This window comes from Tinamus guttatus, unplaced genomic scaffold (assembly GCF_059628265.1).
Source record: "Tinamus guttatus ecotype Peru unplaced genomic scaffold, ASM5962826v1 Tinamus_guttatus_pri_ptg000446l, whole genome shotgun sequence".
In the NCBI taxonomy this organism is placed as follows: domain Eukaryota; kingdom Metazoa; phylum Chordata; class Aves; order Tinamiformes; family Tinamidae; genus Tinamus; species Tinamus guttatus.
The window spans coordinates 769,528-796,753 of record NW_028288980.1 but is presented as its reverse complement, the minus strand read 5'-3'; the positions used below and the strand labels follow the sequence as shown (position 1 = coordinate 796,753).

General features: G+C 45.8%; 4 protein-coding genes across 4 annotated transcripts in view; 2 read left to right on the top strand and 2 right to left on the bottom strand.

Moving 5' to 3' along the window:
• Window positions 1-5,300: 5,300 nt before the first annotated feature.
• Window positions 5,301-12,090, bottom strand: DNAJA1 (DnaJ heat shock protein family (Hsp40) member A1). The gene is made up of 8 exons (XM_088532003.1): window positions 11,935-12,090; window positions 11,650-11,827; window positions 10,667-10,771; window positions 10,330-10,557; window positions 8,898-9,012; window positions 7,010-7,125; window positions 6,339-6,439; window positions 5,301-5,933 (listed from the first exon to the last, which is right to left on the bottom strand). Exons 1-8 carry the CDS (start codon window positions 12,064-12,066, stop codon window positions 5,715-5,717), a joined length of 1,194 nt encoding a protein of 397 aa, XP_088388129.1. The 5' UTR covers window positions 12,067-12,090; the 3' UTR covers window positions 5,301-5,714.
• Window positions 12,091-13,610: 1,520 nt separating this feature from the next.
• APTX (aprataxin) lies at window positions 13,611-21,912 on the top strand. Its single transcript, XM_088532002.1, has 7 exons — window positions 13,611-13,879; window positions 14,676-14,722; window positions 17,267-17,587; window positions 17,905-17,964; window positions 20,567-20,793; window positions 21,237-21,340; window positions 21,691-21,912. The coding sequence occupies exons 1-7, from the start codon at window positions 13,750-13,752 to the stop codon at window positions 21,843-21,845; spliced, it is 1,044 nt and encodes a 347-aa protein (XP_088388128.1). The 5' UTR covers window positions 13,611-13,749; the 3' UTR covers window positions 21,846-21,912.
• A 114-nt stretch (window positions 21,913-22,026) lies between these two features.
• On the top strand, window positions 22,027-23,390 carry ACTL7A (actin like 7A). The gene is given in 8 exon segments (XM_088531998.1): window positions 22,027-22,055; window positions 22,303-22,432; window positions 22,434-22,860; window positions 22,863-22,927; window positions 22,929-23,003; window positions 23,005-23,063; window positions 23,065-23,220; window positions 23,222-23,390. Coding segments are annotated over 8 exon segments (1,110 nt in total).
• A 2,230-nt stretch (window positions 23,391-25,620) lies between these two features.
• Window positions 25,621-27,226, bottom strand: part of ELP1 (elongator acetyltransferase complex subunit 1) — a 28,634-nt gene continuing 27,028 nt past the window's right edge. Inside the window, exons 34-36 of the mRNA XM_088532001.1 lie at window positions 26,900-27,054; window positions 26,405-26,483; window positions 25,621-25,760 (exon numbers count right to left, since the gene is read on the bottom strand). Coding sequence (XP_088388127.1) covers window positions 25,693-25,760; window positions 26,405-26,483; window positions 26,900-27,054 — 302 coding nt within the window. The 3' untranslated portion in view covers window positions 25,621-25,692. The remainder of the gene's footprint in view (window positions 25,761-26,404; window positions 26,484-26,899; window positions 27,055-27,226) is intronic.

Sequence of the window (27,226 nt, the reverse complement as noted above, 5' to 3'; positions counted from 1 at the left end):
GCTTTCTCTGAGTAGAACCATTCCTCACCCTCTTTCCCATCACCCAGCACTTCCTTCTCAAAATCCGCCTGATGTGGCGGGAGCTGTAATTTTTTTTTCTTTTAATTTTTCTTCCATGTGATAAAAGAATTATCTGAGCCCTCCTCCTCTGAATGCACGGTATATTTATGTCTCCACAGTATATTTATGCCACAGCTTTATGACAAAACCTGGCCTCAAAGGAGCAACATTTTAGAATGTGCAAGGCCTATTTTAACATAGTTCCCAGTGCTGAGATGAGGCACTTGCATTTGTACTTGATATTTAAGTTTGTCCTCATCCCTTCTTCTCCCTAAAGAACTTGACAGCAGAGCTTTAAATAATGTTTGTAAAGTGGTTTTAGTTGCACATACCCATGGCTATAAATAAGGGAAACACTAAGTGATACTTAGCTCCCGTACTATGATAAAAGAAGCTTTTACCTTGGTGCTGAAGGTGATGGTTCTGTCTGAGATCCCAATCCTGGCTATCAGGGAAAATTGTGCAGCAATTGTGCACCAAAATTGTGCACCTTCTAAAATCCATCCATGGTTTTTTCCAGGATGCAGTTGAAACCGACATTTTGCCTGTGAAGATCAGATAGATGCATGCGGATTTGAATCCTGCGTGCTGTTTTCTGTCCTCATTTCTTGCAGAATGCTTTCCTGCAACAGTAATCTTTCACACAGTGATAGTTTCTTTGTGAGTTAATAAATTTCCGTTTAAATAACCATTCCATATCAGCTGATGGAATTGGTCCTAATGCCCGTCATTAACATCTTTCAGCATTGACCTGTATGCATATTTGGTCTCTGTTCATGTCTAAGGAAATGCAGAATTTTTTTTTTGGCATAAATTCTTACATAGTATTCCTTGTTTACTATGGCTGTAGTTTTTAGTTCTGCTTAAGCTGTGATGTTTTAGTTCTTCAGTTGTTTTTTATTTTATTTCCTGAGGTATGGCAATAAAGTTATTTTTTAGATAGCAAAAACTGATTATTTCTTCTACATGGAAAATATGCTGATTTGTCAGAAATAATTCACATGCTTTGTTGGCAGTTTCTGCTTTCCATATAGGAGAGGATCTTGACAAAATATTTTCAGTATTATCTAACGTGTGGCTCACTTCTGCTTCAGATTACATGGAGCTCCGCATTTCTCAGTGTAAATAAGATCTTCATATTGCTCCTTAAAACAAAATTAGTTATAGCAGATAGAACAGTCTGTCAAAATTCTCAGTACTTAAATCTAGAAAATTTATTTCAATCTTAAAAATGTGGCATGTTTTACCTTTTTACCTGTTTTGGAGTCTGTCTTGCCTTAAGTACTCAAGAGATAGAAAAGGGAAATGTACTAATGTGGTGGAAAGATTTTTACCTCCTCAAATGCAACCACAGTTGGTAAAAAAAAAAAAAAAAATAGCTGGTACTTGACACAATTACAATGATACTCTTAATGGTCTAAATTTTTGTAACATAGTTTAGGAAGAGATTTTGCCTCTGGAAAATATACTAGGTGTCATGTTGTTTTATCTGTAAGATTTGAATATCTATATTTAATGCTGTAATTAGCATTAAAGAAAATACTGTTCAATGCTTGCATATTGGCCTTGCTTTATTGGTGGATCATTTCTCTTCTAGCTAGTTCTTTAACCCATATAGGTCTGCAAAATTCTGTGTCTGTAGAGCAATATGTAATGAAGGTGTTGTAGGTTGGTCCACATGTTACATAGTGATTTAATTCCCCTCTACCCACAATGGGGATTGCTGAATTTTAGCCTATCTCTAAAGAAGCAGCATCTGTCTGAACTTGCAGAATGTAGAAGAGTTGCTGCCATCTCCACAAAATATGAGTAACCTTTGTTTCCTGCCTAGTGTTATAAGTGGGGGCAGAACTTGTTTTCTATTTTATTTTTATTTTTTCATGGGCAATTATTTTGTCCAAGAAGATATCATGTGTAGGCCTGCTCTGGTGCTAAATCCTGCTTGCCATCTGTGAAGAATGTTCAGACATGTTGACCTGTTAAATCAACTCTTGATCTGTAAGAAGAGTTAGAGAGATCAGCTGAAGACTGGATCTCTTCTGTGGAAACTCCTCCTGGGAAGGAAAATAGCTGCAATTATTTTTTAAAGCAGCTGAACTCTCATGAGGTAAGAAAGGAGTGTTTTATGGAAGTCAGGAATCAGCCAGTAGTAGTAATAGAAATATGAACATAGGTTTGGCCTGCAAGCAGAATGGACAGAATCTGTTAGCAGTGACTTGCAGGGAAGGAGGTGCTGAAAAATCAGCTACACGTGTTCTGGTTCCAGTAGTACTACCTATAAAGATAGCTAAGATGGTTATGGCATAACTGCTCAGCAGAAGCTTTCTGTGATTAACATGTAATGAGTGTTTTTATTTGCTGGCCCCTAGAAATGTCTCCTTAACAAAAGGAAGAAAGAGCAGAGGCAACACGGGCCTGCTGTTACCCGAGGCTGCAGCACTGCTTACCAAAGACACAGGGAAGGCTGAATTCTTCACTTTTAGGGTAAGACCAGACCAGCCATCAGGAATCCGAGGCTGTGGAGAACAGGCAGAAAGGCTTGAGAATGGATGATTTCCGTCCGTGGGGATGTTCTGTTTCAGGGATCAGTTAGGGTGTTCCACAAAGCAAACTGAACACAGACAAGTCCATAGGTGCCAGTGAGCAATGGGAGCTGGCTCATGTAAGGCCACTTGCAACCATCTGTGGAAGGTCATGATCTTCCTGAGGCAAGGGAGAAAGCAAATGTCATGGCAGTCTTCAAAGGGCAGGAAGGAGGCTCCTCAGCCTCACCTCCCTCCTTGGAGTGGTGATGGAGCACCTCATCCTAGACGCCATTTCCAAGCCCATGAATGGCAAGAACATGAAAGGGGGAATCATGTTTAGTCAGTTTGGTAGCCTTTTATGAGGGGACAGCCATGTGGGTCAGTGTAGGGCACTGTCTCCTATAACAAACATCCTCCTAAGCAAGTTGATGAAGCAGGGTGAGATGAGCAGCCTGTGAGGTGGATGGGAACTGGCTGAACGGCAGCGCTCAGTGCCACAAAGCGGAGCTGGAGGTCTGGAATGAGGTCAATACTGGCTCTGATCCTGGTCAGTTATTCATCAGTGATGTGGATATAGGGGCAGAGTGAACCCCCAGAGAGTTTCCTCATGATAGGAAGCTGGGAGGAGCATTTCTTAGAGCAGAGGGCCAGTGGTGTCCCAAGATCCACTGAGATGTGTGTGAGGCGATAGGAGGCCACAACTGGAGAACTGTGTCCAGTGCTGGGCTCCTCACTGCAAGAGATAGATGGAGCTGTGGGAGTGAGTCCGGCAAAGGGCCACAAAGGTGACTAAGGGACTGGAGTGTCTCGCCTACAGGGAAAAGATGGGAGCTGGGACTGATAAGCATAGACAAGACAGGGAGTGGGGGAGCCTTATCAATGTGGTAAGTAACTAAAGAGAGGGTTGGGCCAGACTCTTCAGCGCAGGGGCAAGTGCCAAGATGAGAGGCACTGGGTACAAACTGAAACACAGGAAGTTCTGGTTGATTCTAAGGAGAAACCTTTTTGACTGCAAGGGTGACAGCACTGGAAGAGGTTGCCCAGAGAGGTTGGTTGCTGAGTTCCTTCCTTGGGGATACTCAGAAGCCAACTAGACATGGTCATGCTCAGCTTGCTTTGGGTGACCTTGCTTGAGGAGGGGGGTTGGACTAGACGATCTTTAAAGGTCCCTTCCACCTTCAGCTGTTGTGCGATCCTGTGGTTTCCAAAGGCAGAGAAGTGTGTTACCCACCTGCAGTGAGCCAGCCACAGGTTGAGTGGAAGGAAAACAGCCCTGGGAAAGAAAGGCTTGAATGGGTTCTGCTCTGGTGGACAGCTATCTGTGACATGATAGCACCTAGCAGGGACCCTTGAGGCCCTGCATGGAGCCTGGCTGGCACTAGCTGCTTTGACCATGTCATGTCCCAGTTTGATTTTTCTGTTACCTTAATGACAGGCAGACAGCAGTTCTGTATCAGGGTGGTTACTGGGCTTTAAGATGACACTTCTGAAAAAGCTGAGGGCCTTGTAAGGGCATCCTTGCCTTGAAGGGCTGATGGAGCAAAGGCTCCTGCTATTCACATGTGTAAAGCTGGCTAACAAGCTCCAATCTGGAATGGGGCCTGGCCTACAGAATGTAACTTCTGCTATGACAAAGTATGCGAGAAGAGGCAGGTGAATTGCAGGATCTCTCAGCTGAAGGCCATTTGAAACCAGAGACATTTTAAGAGCTGTCTCCACAAAATGAAGCCTGTACCATTCACAACAAGGGCTGGCTGAACAAGCCTGCCCAAAAAGATGCTTTCTAGGCTGAATTCTCCCAGCTGTAGAGATTTAAATTAGGGGACAGACACTCCTTGTGCTAGCCAGTTCCAACAAGGAAAACTGAAGAGTTTTAACACTTCTGCCTTAGAGCAATACAAGCACACACTGCAACCCAAGACATCTCAAAATTCACAACAAGACCACACAACCACACTGGTGGTTAAATTTGGACGTGTCTCATCAGCATTTTTTAATGAAAGAGCATTTTTGAGGGGATTTGTCTGTCACTATCAGTCTAAAATGCAAGTTCAGAGGCTGGCTTCTTTAAAACAGCTGGTCTAAGAAAATACACAATCAACAATTTTATAATTATTTTGGAAATGTTTCATCTACAATAACTAGAACATTCATACAGAATTTTCCAAGAGTCAGCTTAAAATAATGCACAATACATGAATTTAAAAACAAGCTAGATGCATTAGTTGCTTGCATTCACTGACATCTACAGCTCTCTCCTCTGCAGGCTCATGTTCTCCCAGCAGCAGGGATGCTGCTGCTTTCATTTCCATACCACTTAAGGATATGTAATTTCAGTAATCAGAGGGAAGTCGAGCTTCGCATGCTGGCAGGCTGAACCGCTTCCAAACAGCAGCACTGAGTCAGTAAGCCCTGGAGGTTTTTAATCCTGCATCATGGGGAAAGAAGGTCTCACAGCAGCCAAGCAGCCAGAGGAGCAACCCCAGAGCAGTCAGTGCCGAAACAGGGCTTCACATCTAGCTCCGGGACCAGGACCGAGGATGGCCACCAAGGGACTGTTTAAGGTTAAGTGCAGTAACTTGAGACAGCTGGTGAACTGCATGACTTTGAGAGGCCTGTGAGACTGACCACATCCTTCTCAGGTTCACACACGATGTGGCTGCGCTGGAGGCAGGCCTCACTTGATAAACACCAGTACAAGCCCAGAACAGTAACAAGTTATTCTAATTAGTACAAAATTTTAACTACATCTTACCATAAGTACTTGTGCATACTTCATTAACAGAGTATAAGATCTAGAATACCAAAAGGAACACAACAATCTTAGTCTAAGCCTGGGCAATTGCACACGTACAGGAATTATTAGGCTTGAAATAAAGACAAGCAGGGGAGTTTTCTTGACCAACAGGCAGGGGTGAAGTGCAATTCAACTTCATCTGAGTTTGCCTCCTGGAGCTTCATACAAATTGCAAAGTCAGTTTAATTACTTAGTTTATTTCTTTATGCTTTAAGAAACAACTATGGCTGAATAAACAACAAGTAGCAGAAAGTGAGGGTTAACTGCTTGTAGTCCTTCACTCATCCACTAATGCATACAAAACAAGCATCACAAGTTATTCACTGGCTCTTTTACGATGTCTGACATTGAACACCACCTCTAGGGTGATGCTCATCATCTTCATAGGCTTCTCCATTATAGTGGTGTTTCCTTTTTTGGGATGGATCAAAGTCCACTAAATCCACCTGCTCCATTTCCTCAGTTTCTTCTATCTCCTGCCTTGATGGTAGCAGCTTTTCCAGTAAAGACAGCTTATCCAAGGAGAGGAAGCCACTCTCTGGAAAGATCACCTGAAATAATCAAGAGCTGCAGTTAACTCACATTTGCCAGAACTGACTTTTCTCCATCCCACTACAGATTAGGGAGAAAAAAAGGACATGAAACCTAAGTCAGCTTTTTCACACATTACTTAATGATTTTTCTTCAGCATTGGGTTTTACATCAATGTGTCACTCTTTCATGCCCGCAAAAAAAAGTTAACTTCCCCTAGAAATGAACACATCAAAGTAAATGGAAATTCACAATGTGTACAAAGAAATTCCCCTGGTACTTTATTTTCACCACAGGGTTGTTTGGAAGCCTCTCGCTTTGGTGTAGCCTATAACCCTGTTGCTAGATTCTATCTGACTGCTATCAGATGTGTGGGGGATGTTCAGTGATAGGGAACACCACAACTAGTAAGTTAACCCACTTACCCTGAAGTCTATGAAGAGTCGTCCGTTTTCATAGGGTCTGCGATAAATCGGCATACCTTCGTTCAACACATACCTAACATCACCCTGCTTGACAACCTGGCCTGAAGGAAAGAGTCAAAGGCAAGAAAGGAAAGGATTCACACAGGGAACACAAGCAGTTTTAACATTAACTCCTCCAGCATGTATTTAGGTAGCCTTTTACAGTGTGTTTAGACAGCTACACTGGTAACAGTCTATCAAGGACACGCTGCCTGTCAACTTCTGAGTAGGAGACCAGGCTGATATCTACATTACATTTTTAACCTCATTATGCTTCCCGAGGGAAGCATACTTACAAATATGTCAAGTGCTCCATCAGTTCCAAGGCTGAAAAAGTAGTTTTCAGAGACCTTCAATTCTCATGAGGTATCCTCAGGATATAAGTATGTCCATGAGGTAAGGTTGTTACTATATCATGCAAAAAAACAGTTAGCTAGTGCTGACAACTATCCAAAAAAATCCTTATTTGTTAAAAATCTGTACTGCAAAATACTAGGAAAAATACTTGGCACCAGCACATCTCTTATGCAAAGTTGGTGAGTTGCTTTTGTTCCCCTTAAATATGCTGTTTACTTTCCAGACCACAATTGCTGGATGCAGAGGCATTTGACAGAAAACAAGCCAACACTTACCAGGATGGGATGTAATGATTATAGTCCTGTTATCCAGTGTTGTGATAGGTTTTTGAAAGCCACATAGTGCTTCAACGAGTTGTAGATCCATAGACAACAGAAGATCTTCATCTTGTCTGAGTGAACCAAATAGAAAGTCAAGGGGAAGCAGTGAAAGAAAGGACCATGCCCAAGAATAAATAAGGATGACATTACCACTAAGTATCACGATCAGTTAGAGAATATCAAACACTGATGTAGCACCAAAAGTCTACAATTACAGAAATAATACCACACGAGAGCCATTACTGTGCAAAACCACCTATTCAAAGCAAAGAAAATATTAAAGTTACTAAATGAAATTATATTGTTCCATTTCATTGCTCCTTCCCACTTAAAATTCACCTCCCAGGAAAGATTAAATAGGTGGTGGCAACACAAAGTGATGGGTTATGCAACTACCTTCGGGATAACACCAAGAAATATCTAGAACAGTAAACGCAATCACTATAATTGCCTATTCTAACTTCAGTATGACTGTGCAAATGATATCTTTATGTGTTCAAGGGCCAACAAAACTTCAAGTCTCTTAAAAAGGGTCTAGGCTACCTCACGCACCCTATTTTAAAGGTCTCTGGAAGGAGACTTGCCTGGCAAGATAATATTAGACTGAAGGGAGAGGATTAACATTCCATCTGTCCCAGAAGCAGCATGACTTCAGCATAACCCTGTAAGACCAAAAATACCAAGGGAAACCTAAAGACGCTGGAACCAACAGCAGTGGGCAGGGAGACAGCAACAGACAAGCTCAAGTCCCATAAGGCACCATGCACAAGTGTGGCATGGAACAGCCCCCTGACACATCTGATTCAGCATCTGGTTTAATGCAGTTAGGAAAACCAGTTCACTAAAACCATCATCAGTGGTCAGAACTGACTCTTTAACCTCAGTGTTTCAGAGCTCAGCACTGTGCAGAAAAGTCAGAGGAGATACACGTTTCATAATAACTTTTGATTCCTCATCTGTACTTAACAGGACAACTAAAGGGAGTCAGCTGTTGACAGATGTGCTCTCCTCCCAACCCTAAAGACACAAGCACCTTCACAAATCAATTGACCTTGTCACTGCTCCAAAGAGAAACACTAAGATACCAAGCACCTGCCACACAAGAAACTTTTAAAGTAACCAGTGTCTTTGTCAGAAAAAACCCACTGTATTAACTAATTCCACAGACCGTAACTTGAAACAATTTTGCACCAACATGCTTGAAACATGGATGATTCTCCTTGGGAGAATTCTTGTTTTCACAAAAAAACAGCACACTAAACTGGCTATCCTCCCCAGTTCACTTAGGTAATGAATGAATAGGGAGAACTACCTTTGCCAGCAGGTAGACCAACCTGACTCCTCAGAAGGGGGCTATATGCAGAGATTTGCCATAAACAGCATCCCTGAGGAAAAGCTAAGCACTGGAAGATGAGCACTAACCAGCTATCTATACTGAAAGATAGTTTTCTGAGTTACATGATGGAAAGCCATCTTACAAAGATTAAGAAATCTTGATGACAACAACTCTTGCAGATATTCACAGCTATTAAAAAACGCTTAGGAATCATTAAAATTCAAGGCTTGTAAACTCTCAGTAATTAAATGTTTTCTATTTTCCTCCCACCTCATTCTACCACAAAGCCTCACAAAGGTGGTTTCTGCTCTCGGATTTGGTAAGTTGACTTGTGCAGGCACACTGGTGCAATATTCTTTTGACCAACAAAAACTCACAGATGAACTCTAGCTATATCATCCTAACTGCTGAAGTCTCCAGTGACTAAAAAGTTAGTCACCAAGGAAGCTTCTGGACGCTTCCAGGCAAGCATCTCAGAAGTAAATACAAGAGACTTGTGGTTTTTACCTTCTAAATGTTGGGTGATCTTTCTGATCCAAGACAATAATTATATCCCCTGGCTCTAGTCCTGGCTCTTGGTCCCCTTCACCATGGAATGTTATTTTCTGACCATCCTTCATTCCTATTGCAGGAAAAAAAAAAGTATATTAGCCTTTTAAAATCAAATCAACAACATGAACTATTTTAATAAATACAGGCTGTCACTAGATCTCAAAACTGGAACATCAGGACCTTCCTTTGTAACATTACATGTTTTTGTAAACTCACATGACCAAAATATTAGCACTGCCAACCTGAGCTAAATCACATGACCATTAAGCTTAATTGCAGTTCAAAACAGCCACCTGCCAAGATGAAATCCTTGAGAGAAACATTATCAAAACAGCCTCCATTACACACACAAGAACTACAAAGGAGACAGAAAAACAACACTGCACAGAACGCTTGCTTTGAGAATAAACAACCAGCTTCCTAAGTTTTAAGTATCCTACTTATGAAAAAAGATCTCTGTCTGCAAAGGGTAGGAAGTACTCTTCCTAGGAGAGTTATCACTCAAGAACATTTTACCTACAGGGAAATCACTGCATCATAAATTCCAGCTGCCTCATGCTAGCTTGTAAAATCTAGTTTTCTACAATGGAAACGATTGTTTTCATTATTTCCATGTTTTAAGTGACCACAATTTATTACTATTGTACCGCAAAACATTGTAGGATTTTTCCTTCCGAGAAGGAAACAAAGCAAAAATGCACACAAAATATAGGTGTGCTTACACAAACAAGCAAAACACAGATGATAATCAGGTATAAACCTGTAGCAAGCCATGTGCATGTCTTAGAAGTCCCGCCATTCCAGAGACTTCTCCCACCAACTTTCGAGCAGCCTACTGGGAAGAGATGCATTTGACATTTGACAGTTCACATTACCCCACAACTGTGAGGGTTTGCATCTTGAATTACATTTTCAGAGAACACTTGCACCAAGCAGCACTGTCAGGGTTGCACAGCAAGATCAGTTCCAAGCACTGTGGGCTTAGCACTGTTTTTGCACCCTTTTACTATAGCAGACCTGGTTCCCCTTCACACTGAATCACAGTAGAAGTGATCGGAGTCTGCAGGGTTTCCTAGAAAGCTAACGAAAGTTTAGGCAAGCTGAACCAACAAACACTGTATCTGTCATTTATCTGATAAGCCTAGTTAACTGATGAAGGCTTTTGCTTACAAAGCTGTACTACACAAAACAAGCCACCGCTCAACATAATACAGATTAATACAGAAATAAACATCCTTCCCTAAAAATAAGTCTCCCACTTTTTAAAGGGAGCAACAGGCTACTTTTCTTAATTTGTAATCAGTAAAGTTACTTACCATAAATCTATACTACGCATTTACTAAAGGCCCTGTTTTAGTGCTGCAACTTGCAGTAACAAAGCTCTCACCTTTGTCAATGTGCACTTCTAGTATTTTCTTCTCTCTGATGATTTTCCTGCCGTTGCAGCTCTTACACCGGTCCTTGGGGCTGATGCGCTCTCCATGCCCTTGACACTCCATGCACACGGACTGGATTTGCTGCACCATTCCAGGCCCAATCTGGTGAATTCTGATCTGCATGCCCGTGCCTCTGCAGTTGGGACAGCACTCCACTGCGCCCTTCTTACCACCGCGACCTGGGGAGAGCAGGGACTGAGGTACACTGCCATGCATTGCCAGAAGAAAGCAAACAGGAAAAAAAAATAGCTTCAGAAGTAGCCAAGGTTTAGCATCAGTGTTAATTACCTTCACATTTGTCACAGATCACATTCTTTTGCAAGGCTAGTTTTCTTGTAGCACCATTGTACATGTCTTCTAAGCTTACTGACAACTGATGAACAACATTTTTTCCTGTAAAAGAAAAACTGCATTTACTCACATTTGAAAGTTTAGTCTTAAAACAAGGCAGAGTATCCCATGCCTATACTCCAATTACATGAAAGCAAATCTTTACAAACTTAAATTAGAAGATGTTCCTATGAAGTGCAAGCAATAACAGAACCAAAACAGAAACTCATTAAATGCAAGCTCTTAATTTTGTTTAAAGAGATTGAATATAGCAATTTGTTCAACTACAAGAAAAGAGGAGACATTGTTTACACACAGCAAAGCAGTACTCTCCTCTAGCAAAGGGATTTCTGGAAATTGAACTAACAAATTCCACAATCAGCAATAAACTAGAGATGCACCTACTATAGTTCCATAAAGTATAAGACGTTCTGGCTTACCAGGAATTTCTTAACACCAAGATAAAAAAGAAAAGTGACATCTTGAAACAAAAGAATTTTCCTCCAGAGAACTGACACCAGCAGCCTTCACAGTGACACACCTTTGCCTGTTTTGCTACTCTTCACCTATAAATCCCATAAACATTCTCATTTGCACAGCTGCAACTCTGGTAACTTAGTTGCAAAGTACTTCAAGACACACTACCATCTGCACTCCTGGTTATTCAGGGCTGGGCTTACACTTAGATAAAGGTTTGCCCGACCTGAGACCTGGTTAGATATTAACATGACACGAGGCAAAACAGACTGAGCTACTGCAGTATGAACTGAGGAACCTCTCCCTGCCCGTTCCTGCCATGAGAGTTTGCTTGCCCCGACTTTCAGAAGTAGGTTTATTTTAACATTATCTATGTGATTACACAGTGAGCACACACTTGTGAGGCTTCTAGCACAGGAAACAGACCATGAGGCTTGTGAGAGCACGCGGGGAGGGCGCGTTACCTCGCCTCTCCCTCTGCATCCTGCTGCCGCCGCCGAAGAACATATCGAAGATGTCCATGGGCGAGCCGAAGCCTCCGCCGGAGCCGCCCTCCTTGATGGCCTGCTCGCCGCCCTTGTCATAGAGCTCACGCTTCTTCGGGTCCGACAGCACCTCGTAGGCTTGCGAAATGTGTTTGAACTGCGGGAGAGCCGCATGAGCGCCGGGCGCGGGCCCCCAACACCACCCCGCCACCGCCGCAGAGCCCCCTCGGGGGCGCCCGGCCGCCGGCCCGCCGCCCTACGCACCTTCTCGCCCTCATTAGGGTTCTTGTCGGGGTGGTACTTGAGCGCCAGCTTGCGGTACGCCTTCTTCAGCTCCTCGGCTGACGCGTTGGGCTTCACGCCCAGCACATCGTAGTACGTGGTCTCCTTCACCATGGTGGCAGCTCGCGCGGCCCGCGGCGCCTCCCCGCCCGCCTCACGGCCTTTCTGGAAGGTTCCGAGCGCGGCCCCCGCATCCGGGGCCTTTTCAAGCCGCCCTGCCGCCCGGAAGTCCCGCCCCTCCGGCCCGCCGCCGTTCAAGACGAGGACAGCCAATGGGAAGCGGGAGGCGGGGCCGCCGCCAGCCAATCGCTACGAGCCGCCCCTCAGCGGCCGGGTCAGGCCGCTCCGCTCAGCGCGGCGCATCCGCCGCTCCCAGCGTGCACCGCGCCTGCGCTGACGTCACCGCGCCTGCGCCGCAACGGTCGTAACGGCCATGACGGCGCCTGCTCCCCCGCGGGGGGAGGGCGAGCAATTGGGGTGGGGGAGGGGGGAAGGGGGAAGGCAGGAGAGGATAGGAGAGCTCCGTGTGACATTAAATTATTCCCGTTAAATGTGGTGTTTAATCAGAATATTCGGGGTGAAAGGTTAAATCCTGAGGGCGGGAGCCGCATGGTGATGCAGCGTGGGCTGGGCCTCTCCGGGTGCACACCACTCTGGTACATCCTGTGGTGAAGGTCGCCGCCGTTTTGCGGCCCTCAGAGGGTTCTCTTGTGGGGAAATGTTTTTTTTTTCCATCATTCCTGCTTTATAGCAAAAGCACGTTGGTGAGAGAAGGTGTGACATGATCGCTGATACCAAGCGGGAGCTGCTGACGGCTGCCTTTTGCAATTAGCCAGCTCTTGCCACTGCTGGCACGGCACAGCCTAGCACCTTGCGTGTGAGCGGTTACAAGGGCTACCGCGCTCCGTGATACACAATAGCAGCAAACAAACGGTAGCAAACACTGGGTGCTAGAGTGGGTGTAGAAAATCTCTGTATCCCAGTGATACAGTGTAGAAAATACCGTCTCCAGTGTGTTGCTGGAGATGCAGGCGCTGCATTAGCAACTTGCCTTGCAGCATGGTGAGTGTGTTGGTTCTAATGTGATGCTTGCATGTTCTTTTTTAATTTTTCAAAGCTATGTGTTAGTTAAGGTCGGTGCGAACCGAATTAATGTGTTGCCAATTCCCTCTGAATGACGCGTGCGGCCACCGATGAGCTCCGAACCAGGAGGCAGCGGCTTTTCTGGCAGGAAACGCTTTGCCAGCGGAAGCTCATGGGTTCACTTGCAAGGTGCTCAGGAGCCAGCGTTGCGGATTTTGGTTAACTTTTTTTTGCAAACGGGCAGCGCTTTTGCGTTTTGTTCGGGAAACCGCCGAAACGAACAAGTTTGTTCCCGCCTCCGGAGCCCCCCGCCGGCGCCGCACTGCGCCTGCGCCCTCCCGCGCGCGCGCGCGCTCACTGCGCATGCGCTGCGCCGGCCCGCGCAGCCGGCGCGCGCTCACTCACTGCGCCTGCGCGCCGCCCCTCCCACCATTACATAGCCCGCGCCGGCCCAGCGCGCCTGCGCACGCCTCAGTTTCCGGTGACTTTGTCGGAGGAGGCGAGGTCGCCAAGGTCACGTGAGCAGCCGGGCGGCGCTGATTGGTCGCGCGGGGTCCGGCGCGCGGCGAGGGCCGCGGGCGGCGTTGCCATGGGGACGGGCCGGGTCGCGGCCTGCCGCCGCCGCGAGGCCTCGCCTCGAGTTTCGCGGCACAGCGAGGCCGGCGCGGCGGGGCGGCCGCTCGCGCGCGCGCCTTGCCCCCCCGCGGCGCCGCCATGCGGCTGTGCTGGCTCGTGGCGCGGGAGCCGGGCGGAGCCCGCATCCAGCTGCCGCACTTGCGTGCCGTAGTGCTCGGCCGCGGCCCGGAGACGGGCATCCGCGACAAGAAGTGCTCGCGGCAGCAAGGTAAGGGCCAGCCCGGCGCTCTCGGCAGTTCTGCGGGCCGTGAGCCGTGAGCTGGCGCCTGGCCGAGCGGCGCCGAGGGCCGGGGAATGTCCTTTTGGCCTCACTTCTAGGCCTGCTCTGTGCAGCACTGAGGTGGAGATGGTGACCCGATCCCGAGGGCCTGGGGGTCTGACCTCTCCTCTCCCAGCACCTTCCTGGAGCCACTGGGTTCCTGGCAAGCACTTAGAAAAAATATCTACAAAGCACAACAGTTCCTGTGTCCTCCAAGACCCTTTGTGCTTCCCAAAGGAGGCAGTCTTGTCCTTGCTTGTTGGAAATCAGTGGTCACATTCCCTGTGTTCCCCCAACCAACTTGCAGTATGACTTGGTATTTTGTAGATACACTGGGAGAAATTGAGCTCTAATCTGTAAGATACTTCCCTTTGCATCTTCCCACTTTACGTTTTTGCCTTTCTAGATATAGCCCTTTCCCATGACATGTAGTGACAGAGCACTGATGAGAATACTAGGAGTTTGTAGATTATTTCAGTAGAATTTGCCCTTATCCCAGTGTAGGTTTTTTGCTGATCCATAATATCAAATGTGCAGCTATGACTCTGTCACACAGGTTGGTCCCATCTTACCAGCAGTCCTGGAAACACTGTGACGACATGGCAAAAGCCTTCTGAAAAATATTCAAGGAAATCTTTCTCAGAAAGTCGCACATGCTTAAAATGCAGTAGGGTGTTCTGTCTTTTGGTCCTTTGTATTTACATTGCTTGATTTCTTTCTTTTTTTTTTTTTTTCCCCTCTCCAGTGCAGTTAAAAGCGGATTGTAACAAGGGGTATGTCACCATCAAACAGGTATGTTTTCAAAAAGAGGCATAACATTCTGTTACTTACCGTGGTGGTTGTTATGATTCTACTGCACAGAAGCTGCAAGTGATGGCTCTGAACATGGGATCTGAAGGGCCCCAAGCTGTTTATTTTATGATGAAGGTGACGTACCCCTCAGAAATGATGTCTTTTATTCATGTACCTCAGTGCAAGAGCTGCAGGGCTCCTTCCAGACAGCTGGAGCTGCAGCCAAGGAACTGCTGTAAATCCCCAGCCTGTCCTGGAGATTTCAGTGTTCCTCCTCCAGTCAAGAGGGGAAAAACATGCTTGTTTTCCTCCTGACCACTGCCCTTCTAAAGATGAGGCAGCCTTTCATTTAAGGTCCAGATGATTCTTACGCTGGTGGGAATAGGCAGTTCCCCAAGGTTTTCGATTTGAAGGCTTCTAGGGCCAAACTTCTTGTCACCTCTGGGGGTTTGGAGCACTGCTGAGAGATTTCAGTTGTTGTCAACTGCTCAAACACAGGCCTTCTGCCCCATACTTATGGGGTCCAGTATCTCTGATATAACACGAAAGGAAAATTCTCCAGCTTCAGGTGCTGCATATGTGTGTGTGCTGCAGCATCCGCATTCACATTTATGGTGAGCAACAGCTTCCGTCAGAACGTCCCAAGAGCTCAGCAAGTGCTTGTGCCACTGCTATGTGGGGAGTTCTGCAACAAACCCATAGACATGGTTTCACAGAAATCATCCGTAAGAACAGTTTGGATTCTGCAGTACTGGAATTTTAGGCCAGAGAGTATTCGTTGGTGGCAGCAGCCAGCGTGTTCTCACAGTCTGCTCTGTGGCTGCTACCCCAGGGGTTTACTTTAATCAGCGGCTGAGGACCATTCTGGTCAACGGGGTGTAAATGCACTCGATGCGAGCGGAGATTTGTGGGCTTTAGAGCCAAAATGTCTCTGCCTGTTCCCAGGGGTCTGTCGGGGGACAGTGAGGAGAGGCGCAGCATTGGCCAGTGAAACTTCCAAAGACTGTTGGGGTTCATCAGCCTCAGGCGTGATCTGGTTTCCTAAGGTTTATACCACATACAAACATTAACCAAAAGCGTTTTGCTGAAGCTAGAGACTCCTTACTTCCCTGAGGTCACCCCCATGATCAAACAAATTGTATCCACGCTGCAAACACCACAGGTTACCTAGGCTGATGTGTGCTGGGGTGAACATCCTGAGAGGCTTAGCCTGTCTAAGAAGAAAGGTGGTGTTATCTCCAGCTTTGTTTAAACACAGGCTTGTGTGGCTGGGGAAGGGTTATGAGGCATGACTTGGAAAAAAAGAGGGAAAGAGAGAAGCAAAGAGCTGGTTCCTTCATTCCTTCGTATTGGGTGCCTCTGATGGACTTTTGTAGACCTTTTCTTTTTGTCCAGATTTTTTGTTTGTTTTGTTTTTTGACCTGTGGAAAAGGAGATATATTCAAAGTGTCATCAGTGATGTGCTGTTGTTCAGCACGCTGCTGGAAGCCTGGATTCCTTGCTCTCTCAAAATGAGCAGAAAGAGCACTCCCATGTACTTCATGCACTCTTGGTTGACAACAGTTAACCATGAGGCATTGATGTGCCCTCGTGGCCAAGAAGGGCAATGGGATCCTGGCTGCATCAAGAGGAGCGTTGCCAGCAGGTCGAGGGAGGGGATCCTGCCCCTCTGCTCAGCTCTGGGGAGGCACCTGGAGTACTGGGGGCAGTTCTGGGCTGCCCAGGACAAGAGGGACATGGAGCTGCTGGAGAAGATCCAGCAGAGAGGCACAAAGATGATTAAGGGACTGGAGCATCTATCGTATGAGGAAAGACTAAGCGAGCTGGGCCTGTTTAGTCTGGAGATGAGAAGGCTGAGAGGAGACTTAATCAACATGCTCAAGTGCCTGAGGGGTGATTGTAGGGAGGATGGGGCCAGGCTCTTCTCTGTGGTGGCCGGTGACAGGACGAGGGGTAATGGGTGTACGTTGAAACACAGGAAGTTCCATCTCCATGTGGGGAAGAACTTCTTTCCTGTGAGGGTGACAGAGCCCTGGAACAGGCTGCCCAGAGAGGCTGTGGAGTCTCCTTCTCTGGAGATCTTCCAAACCCGCCTGGATGCCACCCTGTGCCACGTGCTCTGGGTGTCCCTGCTGGAGCAGGGGGGTTGGACTAGATGGTCTCCAGAGATCCCTGCGAACCTCAACCATTCTGTAATTCTGTATTTAGTCCTATTATTTAGTAGTTAAAATTTATTTATTTTTGTTTTTGTGTGGAAGGAAGGCAGTGAGGTGTAACCCCATGGCCAGCTGTGCTGCTTGGTCCCTGGGAGGCGGTGCCTCTGGGTGCTGTGCTAGAGGGGGTTACAGGAAGGTGCCTCCAGCTTCTAATTCCCCTACTCCTTTAGAGTGGGTCAGCGCCAGGAGAGGGGTGCAGTGGACATGAAACACTTCTCTCCGTGATTATGATGTTTTCAGGGTAACTGAGTTTGTTACTGGTGATGGCAGTTACAAGATGTTCTCTGTGCTCTCTTTTATTTTTTTTCCTCTCCATCTCCCATTGAAGATGGGTGTTAACCCAACTACCGTTGATTTAATTGATATTGGCAAGGATAAAGAGGTAAAAATGAAGCCAGGCCAAGTTCTGCATATTGTGAACCAACTTTATCCATACATGGTGAAATTTTCTGAAGAATCAGGGAAAACTGTGACAGAAGAGAGAACAGCAGCCGAGAAGAGGCCAAATGAGAACAGCGAAAGTAGTGATGAACAAAGTGTGCACAGAAAAAGTATGAAGACAGAGAAAGTGGGTGCACAAGGCAGTTCTGCAGATCAAAAACTGAGCAGTTCCAGTGCATCTCCAAACAAGGGTGTTTCTAGCAAAACGGTAAGTGTATGAGGATTACTACTTCTGCTGGTTCTCCTAGGGTTATTTTCTGCAGCAGTGCTTTCTTATTTCTGTGGAAATAAGAGGACTCCCTTTGGGAATGTTTTCCACTATTTGAAAGATTTGCTTTGAATCTTAACAGTATCTTGTTAGAGATTTGTATAAGGAGCCTTGAGGAGAGGAGATCACATTCTTAAAAAAATCAGCTGCCATTTAGCTGTTTTTTATTAGAGCTCCAATAAAAATTTTAACAGAATGCTTATTATCATTAGATTCCTAATTATCTTTTCAAAATGTTTTTTCCTTCTGTGTCTTAGGAACACTCGGGACACTGGAGTCAGGGCCTGAAGAGCTCCATGAAAGATCCAAATATGCAGGTAGGAAATGTACACACTTACTTAGCAGTAGTTTCCATTTAACAAAGTGAAATCATACTTTTCTTTTTGGAGCATACTTCAATGAGCTGAGGAACCAGTGGGCTACCACATAAGGGCTGAATTGTGCTTGCCTTTTTCTCTGTGGTATTGTGAGTTTAGATGTCTGCTGTACAGACTTCACAGGATGTCAGAACTTCATTATCCTTGGTCTCCCAGCTCTGTCAAATTTGGCCAAAAGATTTGGGAAAGGTTATTGGGAAAATAGATGAACAGCGTGGTTGCTTTGGTTTTTTTGGGAAAACCATCTAAAAGGATGGTGTGGGTTGAAGCTGATCACGTAATGGAAGTTTATGCTTTCTTTTCCAGCAGTTATCTTGTTTCTGAGCGTGATGCAGTTTCCTGGTTTCCAGTAAACTCTGAACTGAGGAAAACCTGTAATCCTGCTGGCAGGATGTGACCACTGGTTCCTGATCCACCCTTTCTGCCTGCTGGAATTCCTGGGTGGTTTCTGCTTAGACTGCTGCAGCGGCTCCAAATGCATCTCCCTGTATCTCTGCTTTCCTTTCATTACATAATTATTCCTCTTCAGCTCTGGTTTTGCCTGACACCTCCTTTCTGAGACGTCAGTTCAAGAAGCGGAACTCTGCCTACTCCTTTTTTTGGGGGGGGGGGGTGGTTTTGGTAGATGAATCTCAGAACTGTTCCACACGTGCTTGCTTTCTTAGTTCATCCTTACCCATGAGGAAAAGCTACTTTAATTTTGTTTTTAACCTAGGACTAATGCCTGGCCTGCATCTTCTCAAAACAAGCCTTACAGCTCAATTCCAGAATGCTCTCCATTGAGCAGCACTCCTGCTGGAATACTTGAGAGAAGCAGGCTACTTTAAAGGCTGATGGGAAAGTTGTACTAGAGATGAGGGGAGTTCAGTAATTCACTATATAATGTTCCTTAAAACCTTGTTTACCTCTCAAGTGTTTGTAAGTAGGTCATATCATTCAAATTCCACCAGTCTGGGAAAACAGAAAGGAGGGTGGCTACTTGTTCTTCCAACAGTGTTACATAAAGATGCAGCTTTCTATATGACCAGCTTTCTATATGATCAGGCCACCCTCAGCAAGTGTTGGTTGGCTGGTTGAGAGAAGCTGTCACTTCTTTCCGGCTGTGTCATAGAGCAAGGCCAGAGTCCCCACAGCTTGGCTTCGGGTTGAAGGACTCTGCTCAATGTGGCCGTCTTAGCACTAGAGAAGTCTGAGCTTTTTTTTTCCTTTTTGTTTGCACTTTTGAGCGATTATAGGTGTCTGAGAGGATAGATAGAAACATGTGATCCTCGGTTCTCAAAAATCACAAAACAATTTCGGTCACGCAGCCCCATTACTTGCATGGGTTTAAGTTGCCCTTGTCTGTTTGGGTTGTGATGATCTACAAGGATGAAGATCCACAGCCTTACTGAATATCTCAAAAGCATGACCAACTGCAGAGTGAAAATATTTCCCTGGACACCCGATCAGAATTTCCCATTTTTTTTGATATGTATCCAAGTCTAAATTATTAGATTGTATAGTGTTTTTTGGGAACTGAACTTCCATTATCCAGGAAATGCAAGCAGTTTCAAGTATGTCTTTCTCTGAGGGATTCTAAAGCTATTGAATGTTTTACCTTGTAAACATGAGGTTTAATGTTCTTTCTTTAAGCAGAAGCTCAGATGTTCCAGAATGTTCCAGGATGGTTAAAAGATAATTGGGTTTTAAATCTGTTTTTGAAATGTGAGAGCAAGAATAACTATTTGTGACTGAGTGCTGGCTTTATTAGGTGTTGGTAGAAACTCAGTGCACAAAAAAACTCCATTTAATTTCTTTTTTTTAATTATAAAATAAAATTTTGTACTTCTTTACTGTAGAACAAGACTACTCTGTTCTGTATATAAACCTAGGAAAATAATTAGCAAAGATGAGAGAGAAATCTTCCATTTCTTAATGGTAGACATGCTGCTAAGAGATCACACACACAGAACATAGTCTCTGCTTCAGAACTGACAGATCCAGTAACAATTAACTGTCTTGCACCCCTGCTCTCCACTTGCTTTGCTGCTTGGCTCTCCATCAGCTCCATCAGATTCTTTCAGAAGGCAGGCAAGGTGAAAACAGGGCAAGGACAGCATGATGACAGCAATCTGTTTGGAAGGATCTTCCCAGTGCTGCGCTCACATGAGCTCCAAGTGCTCAGACTCAGAATCTGTCTGATGCTGCTGGAAATCTGTAGCACTGTGCATGTTATTTGTTACCCTTGAGATTTGCATTTCACTCCAGGAATCCTGGGTAAGTCTCCCCTGCACTGCTAGCCCCTCGCTGAATGTTAAGGTGAACATAGGTAGGAATATGTTTGGGTAATTCAGAGGAAGGAAAATCCTTATAACCTGATTGTTCTCTTCATGCCGCAAGCATCATCAACCACAGAGGGCATTTCCAGTTCTATTAACACCTCTGTGTTAACAGAGACTTATGCAACCTCACTGGATAATGTCCCAACGTCCACCAAATATGTTGTTTATCAGAATAAGACATTTAACTTCCACTCAGTAGGTCTAGCTTTTCTTTTTGACAGGTTTACAAAGATGACAAGACTGTGGTCATCAAAGACAAGTATCCCAAAGCGCGTTACCACTGGCTCGTCTTACCGTGGGACTCCATTTCAAGCCTGCAGTCACTCACAAAGGAGCATCTTGAACTCCTGGAACATATGCATGCAGTTGGGGAGAAAATGATTGAGCAGTGCCCTGAAAAGGAGACTCTGGAGTTCAGACTGGGCTACCATGCCATCCCCAGCATGAGGTAAGACCCGAATGAGTCACCAGGCCCCAGAGCTCAGTCCTGTAGAACCTGTTTTTCTGGACACGCAGATTTGGGTTAAATCTTTAAGACAATTTGAAGCACGACTGATCCTCCTAACTTGACTTTGACTCGCTGATGCAAAATCCCATTCTGGAACTTGCTTCAGTTTATTAAAGCTACTGTCAGTCTTTTTGGACGCTGGACTTTTCCTTGAACATTAGTGCGTTATGTAGATCTACAATCTTGACTACTTGTAATTAGGTGAAACACAGAGTAGGGTAGGCTGCTTCCAAAGCACAGAGGGGGTTCCTTCTGTAGCAGGATTTTGGGTCAAACATGACAAAATGAGGCAGACTCCCTTGTCTGCAGCTGATAATACTGTGAAAGAACTTCAAGCATTAACACATATTTTTCTTTCTTTTTTAAACAATGCATTGTTTCAGTCAGCTGCATTTGCATGTCATCAGCCAGGATTTTGATTCCCCTGCTCTGAAAACGAAAAAGCACTGGAATTCTTTTACTACAGAATACTTCCTAAACTCCACAGGTAATGATTAAAAAAGTATTATACTATAAAATTACTTTTAAAAAAGTACAGTACTGTAAAAATACCAAAGCTTTGGCTTTGAATCTTTTTCTTTTTTTTCTTTTCTCTCCAAAACAAATGTGTACACCACAAATTGTATTCCAATAAATGAAAGGTTTTATTTAATTTCAGAATCTCAGATATTGGGGACTAAAGTTAGGAAAAAGTTAAACAAACTCATATTTTGTGACTGGTTTAAATTAAAGGTCAAGGATGCCATGCTTATGCTGTCCTGTAGAGCAGCACAGGTTCTACAGTATTAAGAGCATTGCATGGTGCTACGTGGCTACAATCACCCCTTCTTATTTCAGATGTGATAGAGATGGTAAGAAGCAAGGGAAGAGTAACGGTGAAGGAACGCACCGCTGAACTCCTCAAATTGCCCCTCAGATGTCACATCTGCAAACAAATGCTATCCACCATCCCACAGTTAAAGACTCATCTCTCTAAGCATTGGCCAAAATGACTTTGTAGAAACTTGTATAGGGATTTGAGGCTAAAACACAGAAATATTATGGGTTGTGGGTGTCTTTTGTTTTGTGTTATTTTATGACAAATGTAATTTGGGCAGCGGGTGGCCTGGACGCAGCAGCACGTTATCTTTGTAATACTACAGAGAAAAATAAAAGTGATTTCTCAAATTGGAGATGTACCTGCAGTTTCTTTGTGACATATGGTGAAAAGAAGTTCTGATAAAAGAATCTGGCAGAAGGATTTATTTTGATTCAGAAGTTTAGGTGCTTTTGCAGAGTTGAGCACAGAAGGGGAAGAAACAGTTTCAGACAGACGGCCCCGCTGTCATGAACGGGCCACATCAGCAGCCGCGGGGAGTCCCCAGCGGCGCGGGCGGCAGCATGAGGAGCACGTCCAGCACCAGCCGTGAGGGAATCACAGCTGCAACTGCAGCCCCCTCAAAGCCCCAGGTCTGTGAAGGAAATGAGAGCAGTCATCATAGACATGGGCACTGGTTGCTCTGAGTATGGCCTTGCAGGGGAGCCCAGGCCCTCCCATGGGATTTCATCAACAGTTGGAAGGTATATGCAGGACACGGATGGGGACCAAGCGAGAGGAAACCTTTCTGGGCAGGGAGATACAAACCACCCTTGAGCCTTTGGAGCTTATCAGCCCATTACGACAGGGGATAGTGGTGGGCTGGAACTGTGTCCAAGACATGTGGGACTATGTTTTCCACAGAGAGATGAAGATTCAGCCCCAGAATCATGTGGTCTTGGTGTCAGACCCTCCCCTGGGACCCTGCACGAACAGGGAGAAATACGCTGAGATGCTGTTTGAAGGGCTCTGCATGTCTGCCATCCACAGAGCCAACCAGGCCCGCTTATCCACGTACGCCTACGGACGGACCTCGGCGCTCGTATTGGAGAGCGGCCACGGCGCGTCGTACGTGGCTCCTGTCTATGAGGGTTATGTCTTGCCTACCATCACTGGGAGGGTAGATTATGCCGGCCTGGACATCACACGTTACGCATGAAGCTGCTGAATGAGTCAGGAAACAAGTTCACAGAAGATCAGCTAGGAATCATAAAAGATCTTAAAAAAAAAATGCTGTTACACCTCCCTGGACCTTGAGCAGGACTTGAGTTTGCCCCTTAGGAAGAAACTACTGCAACAACAGCGACCTGCCGGGGGGACAACTGGTCCGCATGGGCAAGGAGAGGTTCCTGTGCGCTCTTGCAGCCCGTGCTGCTCTGCTCCCAGCAGCCGGGGCTCTCCCAGCTGGCCGTGACCTGCCCCAGCAGGAGCGACGATGCCCGCCGGAGAAGGCTGCTGGGGAACGTCCTGCTGTGCGGGGACAGCACCATGACCATTGGCTTCGCTGACCTGTATGTGCCCAGGGGAGCGCGCTGCCGTAGCCGCGTCCCCCCACAGGAAGCCTTCTGTCTGGATCGGCCACTCTATTCTGGCCTCGCTCCAGTCCTTCCAGCAGCTCTGGGTCTCCAGGAGGGAATATGAGGAATATGGCCCTTCCTGCATTTTTAGTAAGTGCTTCTGAGGATAGCACTGGGTAAGCACAGCCTTAGAAAGACCCACGATGAACACAGTACCTGAACCAAGCCAAGAGCTTAGCTGTTAGTAGTACAGTAGGAGACTTCTGCTGCAGCTATATTGTAACCACAACATTGCGCGTAATTATTTTTATTGTGTTTAATGAAGCTGGACAGTACATTGCACAGGAGTACATTTCATTCCACTTCTCATTAGAATCAGGCTTTCATACTGCAATATTTGCTCAGGCATTGGGGCATTTCTTAAGCTAAATGCATGTTTCTGTTTTGGTAGCTTAGCTCAATTACCAATAACTACATCACTTTGCAATAGCTTCCACAAAACTTAAAAAGCAAATTCCATGTTCCTCTCAAGACAGCAGCTAATGCGGCGTAGATTTCGAGGTGAAATGCATCTCTGAGGAAGCCAAAGAGCATCCTCACAGAAACGACACCAAAGTTAACCTGTTGCTGCTGAAGCAGAAACTAAGGTCCAGCAACTGGAAAAATGGGAAGCAGGAGGCAGGACTTCCCCTGTAGGGTCATCATAAGCCAAGGAGAAGGCCCTGTAACAGAAGAAACTTCATAGGAGGCATCCATGAAAACCAGGGCATAATGTAGGGAGTGACTGACCCCAGCTGCTGCAAACAGAGCTGAACTCACCTCCACACAGAGGGGAACAGAGCTGCCCTTTTCTATCCACTAAGGATCTACTGTCTAAGGATAGTGGTATCACCTGAGTGGATCAACTGACAGCATCACAGTTGAGTACATCCATCAGTTGTCTAATTTTTTTCTTTGTCCTATTCAAAGGAGTGTGGATGCCTCTCTTCCTGAGTTAGAGACGTGTATGCAGGGGTGGTAAGTGACTCTGTATTTCTTTGACTTTAAAAAAAAAGATTCTGAAGACAGCAGCAGTCTTGAGCTAGCTTCAGCCCACATATTTTTCTTCCCAGCAACAGAGAGTGCCCAGCACAGTGAACATATAACAAAAATCATACATTGATTCCCCATACTATTGCAAATGGCCTATTTTGCTGACTCTTGCTAACTGCTGGATCACTCTGTTCAATGAAAAGCATATGTAACACAGAGTGTCTTCAAATAAGTAAATCTGGTGTTGCACATTACACCCCTCCTGCGTGGAGCAAGTAAAAGGAGCTGCTCAGAGAGCCTTGGACTCTGACAGTTACTAGACACTGGTTCTAGTTCTAGTGCTCCTCTGTCAAAGCTCCCTCACAACAGGGATAGATGGCAGGGGACAACCTATTCCAGAGATGGTTTACAAGATAAATGATTTAGAAACTGATCTCCCGTGGGGGAGGCAAGGGATTTATCCTTGACGGGAGAAAAGCAAAACATACCTAAGACTAAAGGCTCCTCTCCTTTAACCATCACAGGATGGAGAAACAGAACCACCAAGATACTCACATTAATGGAAATGAAGTACCTGCAACTACAGGCACAGCTACCTGAAAGCGACAGGAAGCAGCTCCTTGTGCTGGCACTTTCCACAGTGCCAGCTGAAGAGTTTTGTGTTGAGCACAACAGCTGCCAGGACATAATAATGTGGCACGAAGAGGGGCTGAAGCCACTGAGAGTTCCAGCTCCAGAGCTTGTCCCCTTCCTTTACAGAAGCATTCTGGGGTAGAAACTAACTCAGGTGTGCCTCAGGTGTGAGGGCAGACCACCTTCCGGGTGAAACACTTCCCTCGTAACTACAGTACAACCTGATTACAGCTGCTAAGCTGCCACTGGCACTCAGTAAAGTTACCCCCACTTGCTTAAGGTCACAGCTATTTGGGTAGCGTTGCCCAGCAGTGTGTGAAACTGACACCCCCCTCTCTCCTCCCTTTTATACTTACTATGTAACCCCCGACCATCCTAGTGCCAACAGACACCATTCTCAGTGCAGCAGCTGCTGTTAGTGCAGCAAGATCATTCATGCTGATGTAGCACAGTGCCCTTGGTAAAGACCCACTACTGACAACCTGCAGTTCAGGCAATAACTCAGGGCAGCAGACACAGTGTTGTTCATTTGTTTAGCTACTACAGCAGCGTTCAGAACTGTGCATGCTGTTATCCACCAACCCTACACCCATCCGTGCACTGGCAGGGGTGTCTGTCCTTGCTAGCAGGATGGAAGGTGGGGCTAGGTTACATCAACTGGAGGGACCACAGATGTGCACAACCCTGAGACCAGTCATGGGGGCATCATGAAGGCCAGGACAACAAGGGTTTCTGTAAAAATGTAATGAAATTAAATGAAAAGCTACAGTTCAGAGTCCGTTGGGAATCCGTGGCTTTTAATTACTGTAGCAGGTGCAGTTTCCACTGGATATTTTTATTGAGTTTTGGTGGAATGAGTAATTCTGGATCTGAAAGGCAAATGGGAAATGGGTGAGTGCAGAAGGTAGCAGTTGATAGAGCTTCAAGAACCACCCACTAGCTAGTTCACCATATAATGCATATCCAAGGAAACTGAGAATTCTGTCTCAGACACGAAGCAGTTCTCTTCAGCCACCAACCATCTGCCTGCAGTGAAGAATGCCCAGCACTAATGCTCACAGCAATCACTCTATGGGCCCTCCAGCCACGCCAAACTCACGACTTTGAGTTTTCTGAACCAAAGAAAATTTCCCATAAGCCCTCTAGAACAAAACATTTTAAGTTCTATCACTTAGTGTTAGGAACAGTTTCTATTAGAAATTGCTGATCAATTAGTGGAACTAAGCTATTAAAGCTTCCCAATCCCTTATGAGAGACAGCCTACACAGGAAGCCAGGAATCCATTTCAGACAACAGCTTTTACATAGGAATTCAAGGTAAATAAAACAAAAGCTTCCCAATACTTGCTTGCCAGGAGGAGGGAGAAGACACCATAAAAAACGTAAGAAACTCCTTTAGCTGAAGATACGCTACAGCTGCTGGTGACCAGCAACACTAGTGAACCCGAGGGCATGACAGCACTGGATACACTTGCATATCCAACACCCATGTCTGACCAAGAGCCTAAACTAACCTTGTACAACAGGAGCCACCATCCTCTTCTGCTGGTAGGCAGCCATAATGCTGTTTGCAGTTGAACTGGGTCCCAGGACCTGCAAGAAGAAGCAACACACATGCTCCAGCAGGCACAAACCATTATTTCTGTATATAAAACCTGCACTGACACTTCAACCACTACTCCTAGGAAAGGACACGGCATTCCTGTGTTTTACCAATTGCTGAAGATTGGGCGTACAAGGAGAAATCACAGGACAAGATGACACAAACTTTATGAAACCCGACCTTGTTCAGTGTAACCAACCACCCCTAGGGAACATAACAGGCTTGTTATGTATCCAGTGCATAGCAACTCAGAAGGTGCATCTTATAACGTATGGCACAGCACATCTATTTGATCTCTGCGGAAAAGGTCGGCTCTGGAATGCCAGAGAAAGTTTCGGGGCTGTTTCCTGAGGAATGACAAAAGTGGATGAACACGTGGGACTGCGCGGCAGGCACCAGCACGGACCGGGTTGAGCGCGCTCTGCTGCAGCTCGGCGCTCCAGATTTCGGGCAGTGAGGTCTCCATCAGGTGCAGAACCTCTTCCAGGACTCGCTGCAGTTCCCCTGCTTGCTCATCATACCCAAACAGCACCAGCTGCTTCAGAAGGACGTGTATTTCTCCTGCAGGAGGGAACAAAAGCCCAGCAGTGGGAATTAAGGCAAGTGCACTAAATAAATAGCTGCTTTGCTCTGGTGTCAGGGCAGCAACAGGGGAGCAGTGACTCAGAACATCAGCTCTCTACCCCTAGCCAGTGCCCAAGTGAAAATGTGAAGCAAACACAGACAAAGCCTC

Excerpts from the sequence above, each read along its gene's own strand:
- DNAJA1 (XM_088532003.1), bottom strand. The coding sequence starts at position 12,066 with ATGGTGAAGGAGACCACGTACTACGATGTGCTGGGCGTGAAGCCCAAC. Across the intron at positions 10,558-10,666 it reads GATCTGTGACAAATGTGAAG|GTCGCGGTGGTAAGAAGGGC; the intron begins GTAATTAACACT and ends TGCTCTCCCCAG. Across the intron at positions 5,934-6,338 it reads GACTCTTCATAGACTTCAGG|GTGATCTTTCCAGAGAGTGG; the intron begins GTAAGTGGGTTA and ends TGATTATTTCAG.
- APTX (XM_088532002.1), top strand. The coding sequence starts at position 13,750 with ATGCGGCTGTGCTGGCTCGTGGCGCGGGAGCCGGGCGGAGCCCGCATC. Across the intron at positions 13,880-14,675 it reads GAAGTGCTCGCGGCAGCAAG|TGCAGTTAAAAGCGGATTGT; the intron begins GTAAGGGCCAGC and ends TCCCCTCTCCAG. Across the intron at positions 17,965-20,566 it reads TGAAAGATCCAAATATGCAG|GTTTACAAAGATGACAAGAC; the intron begins GTAGGAAATGTA and ends TCTTTTTGACAG.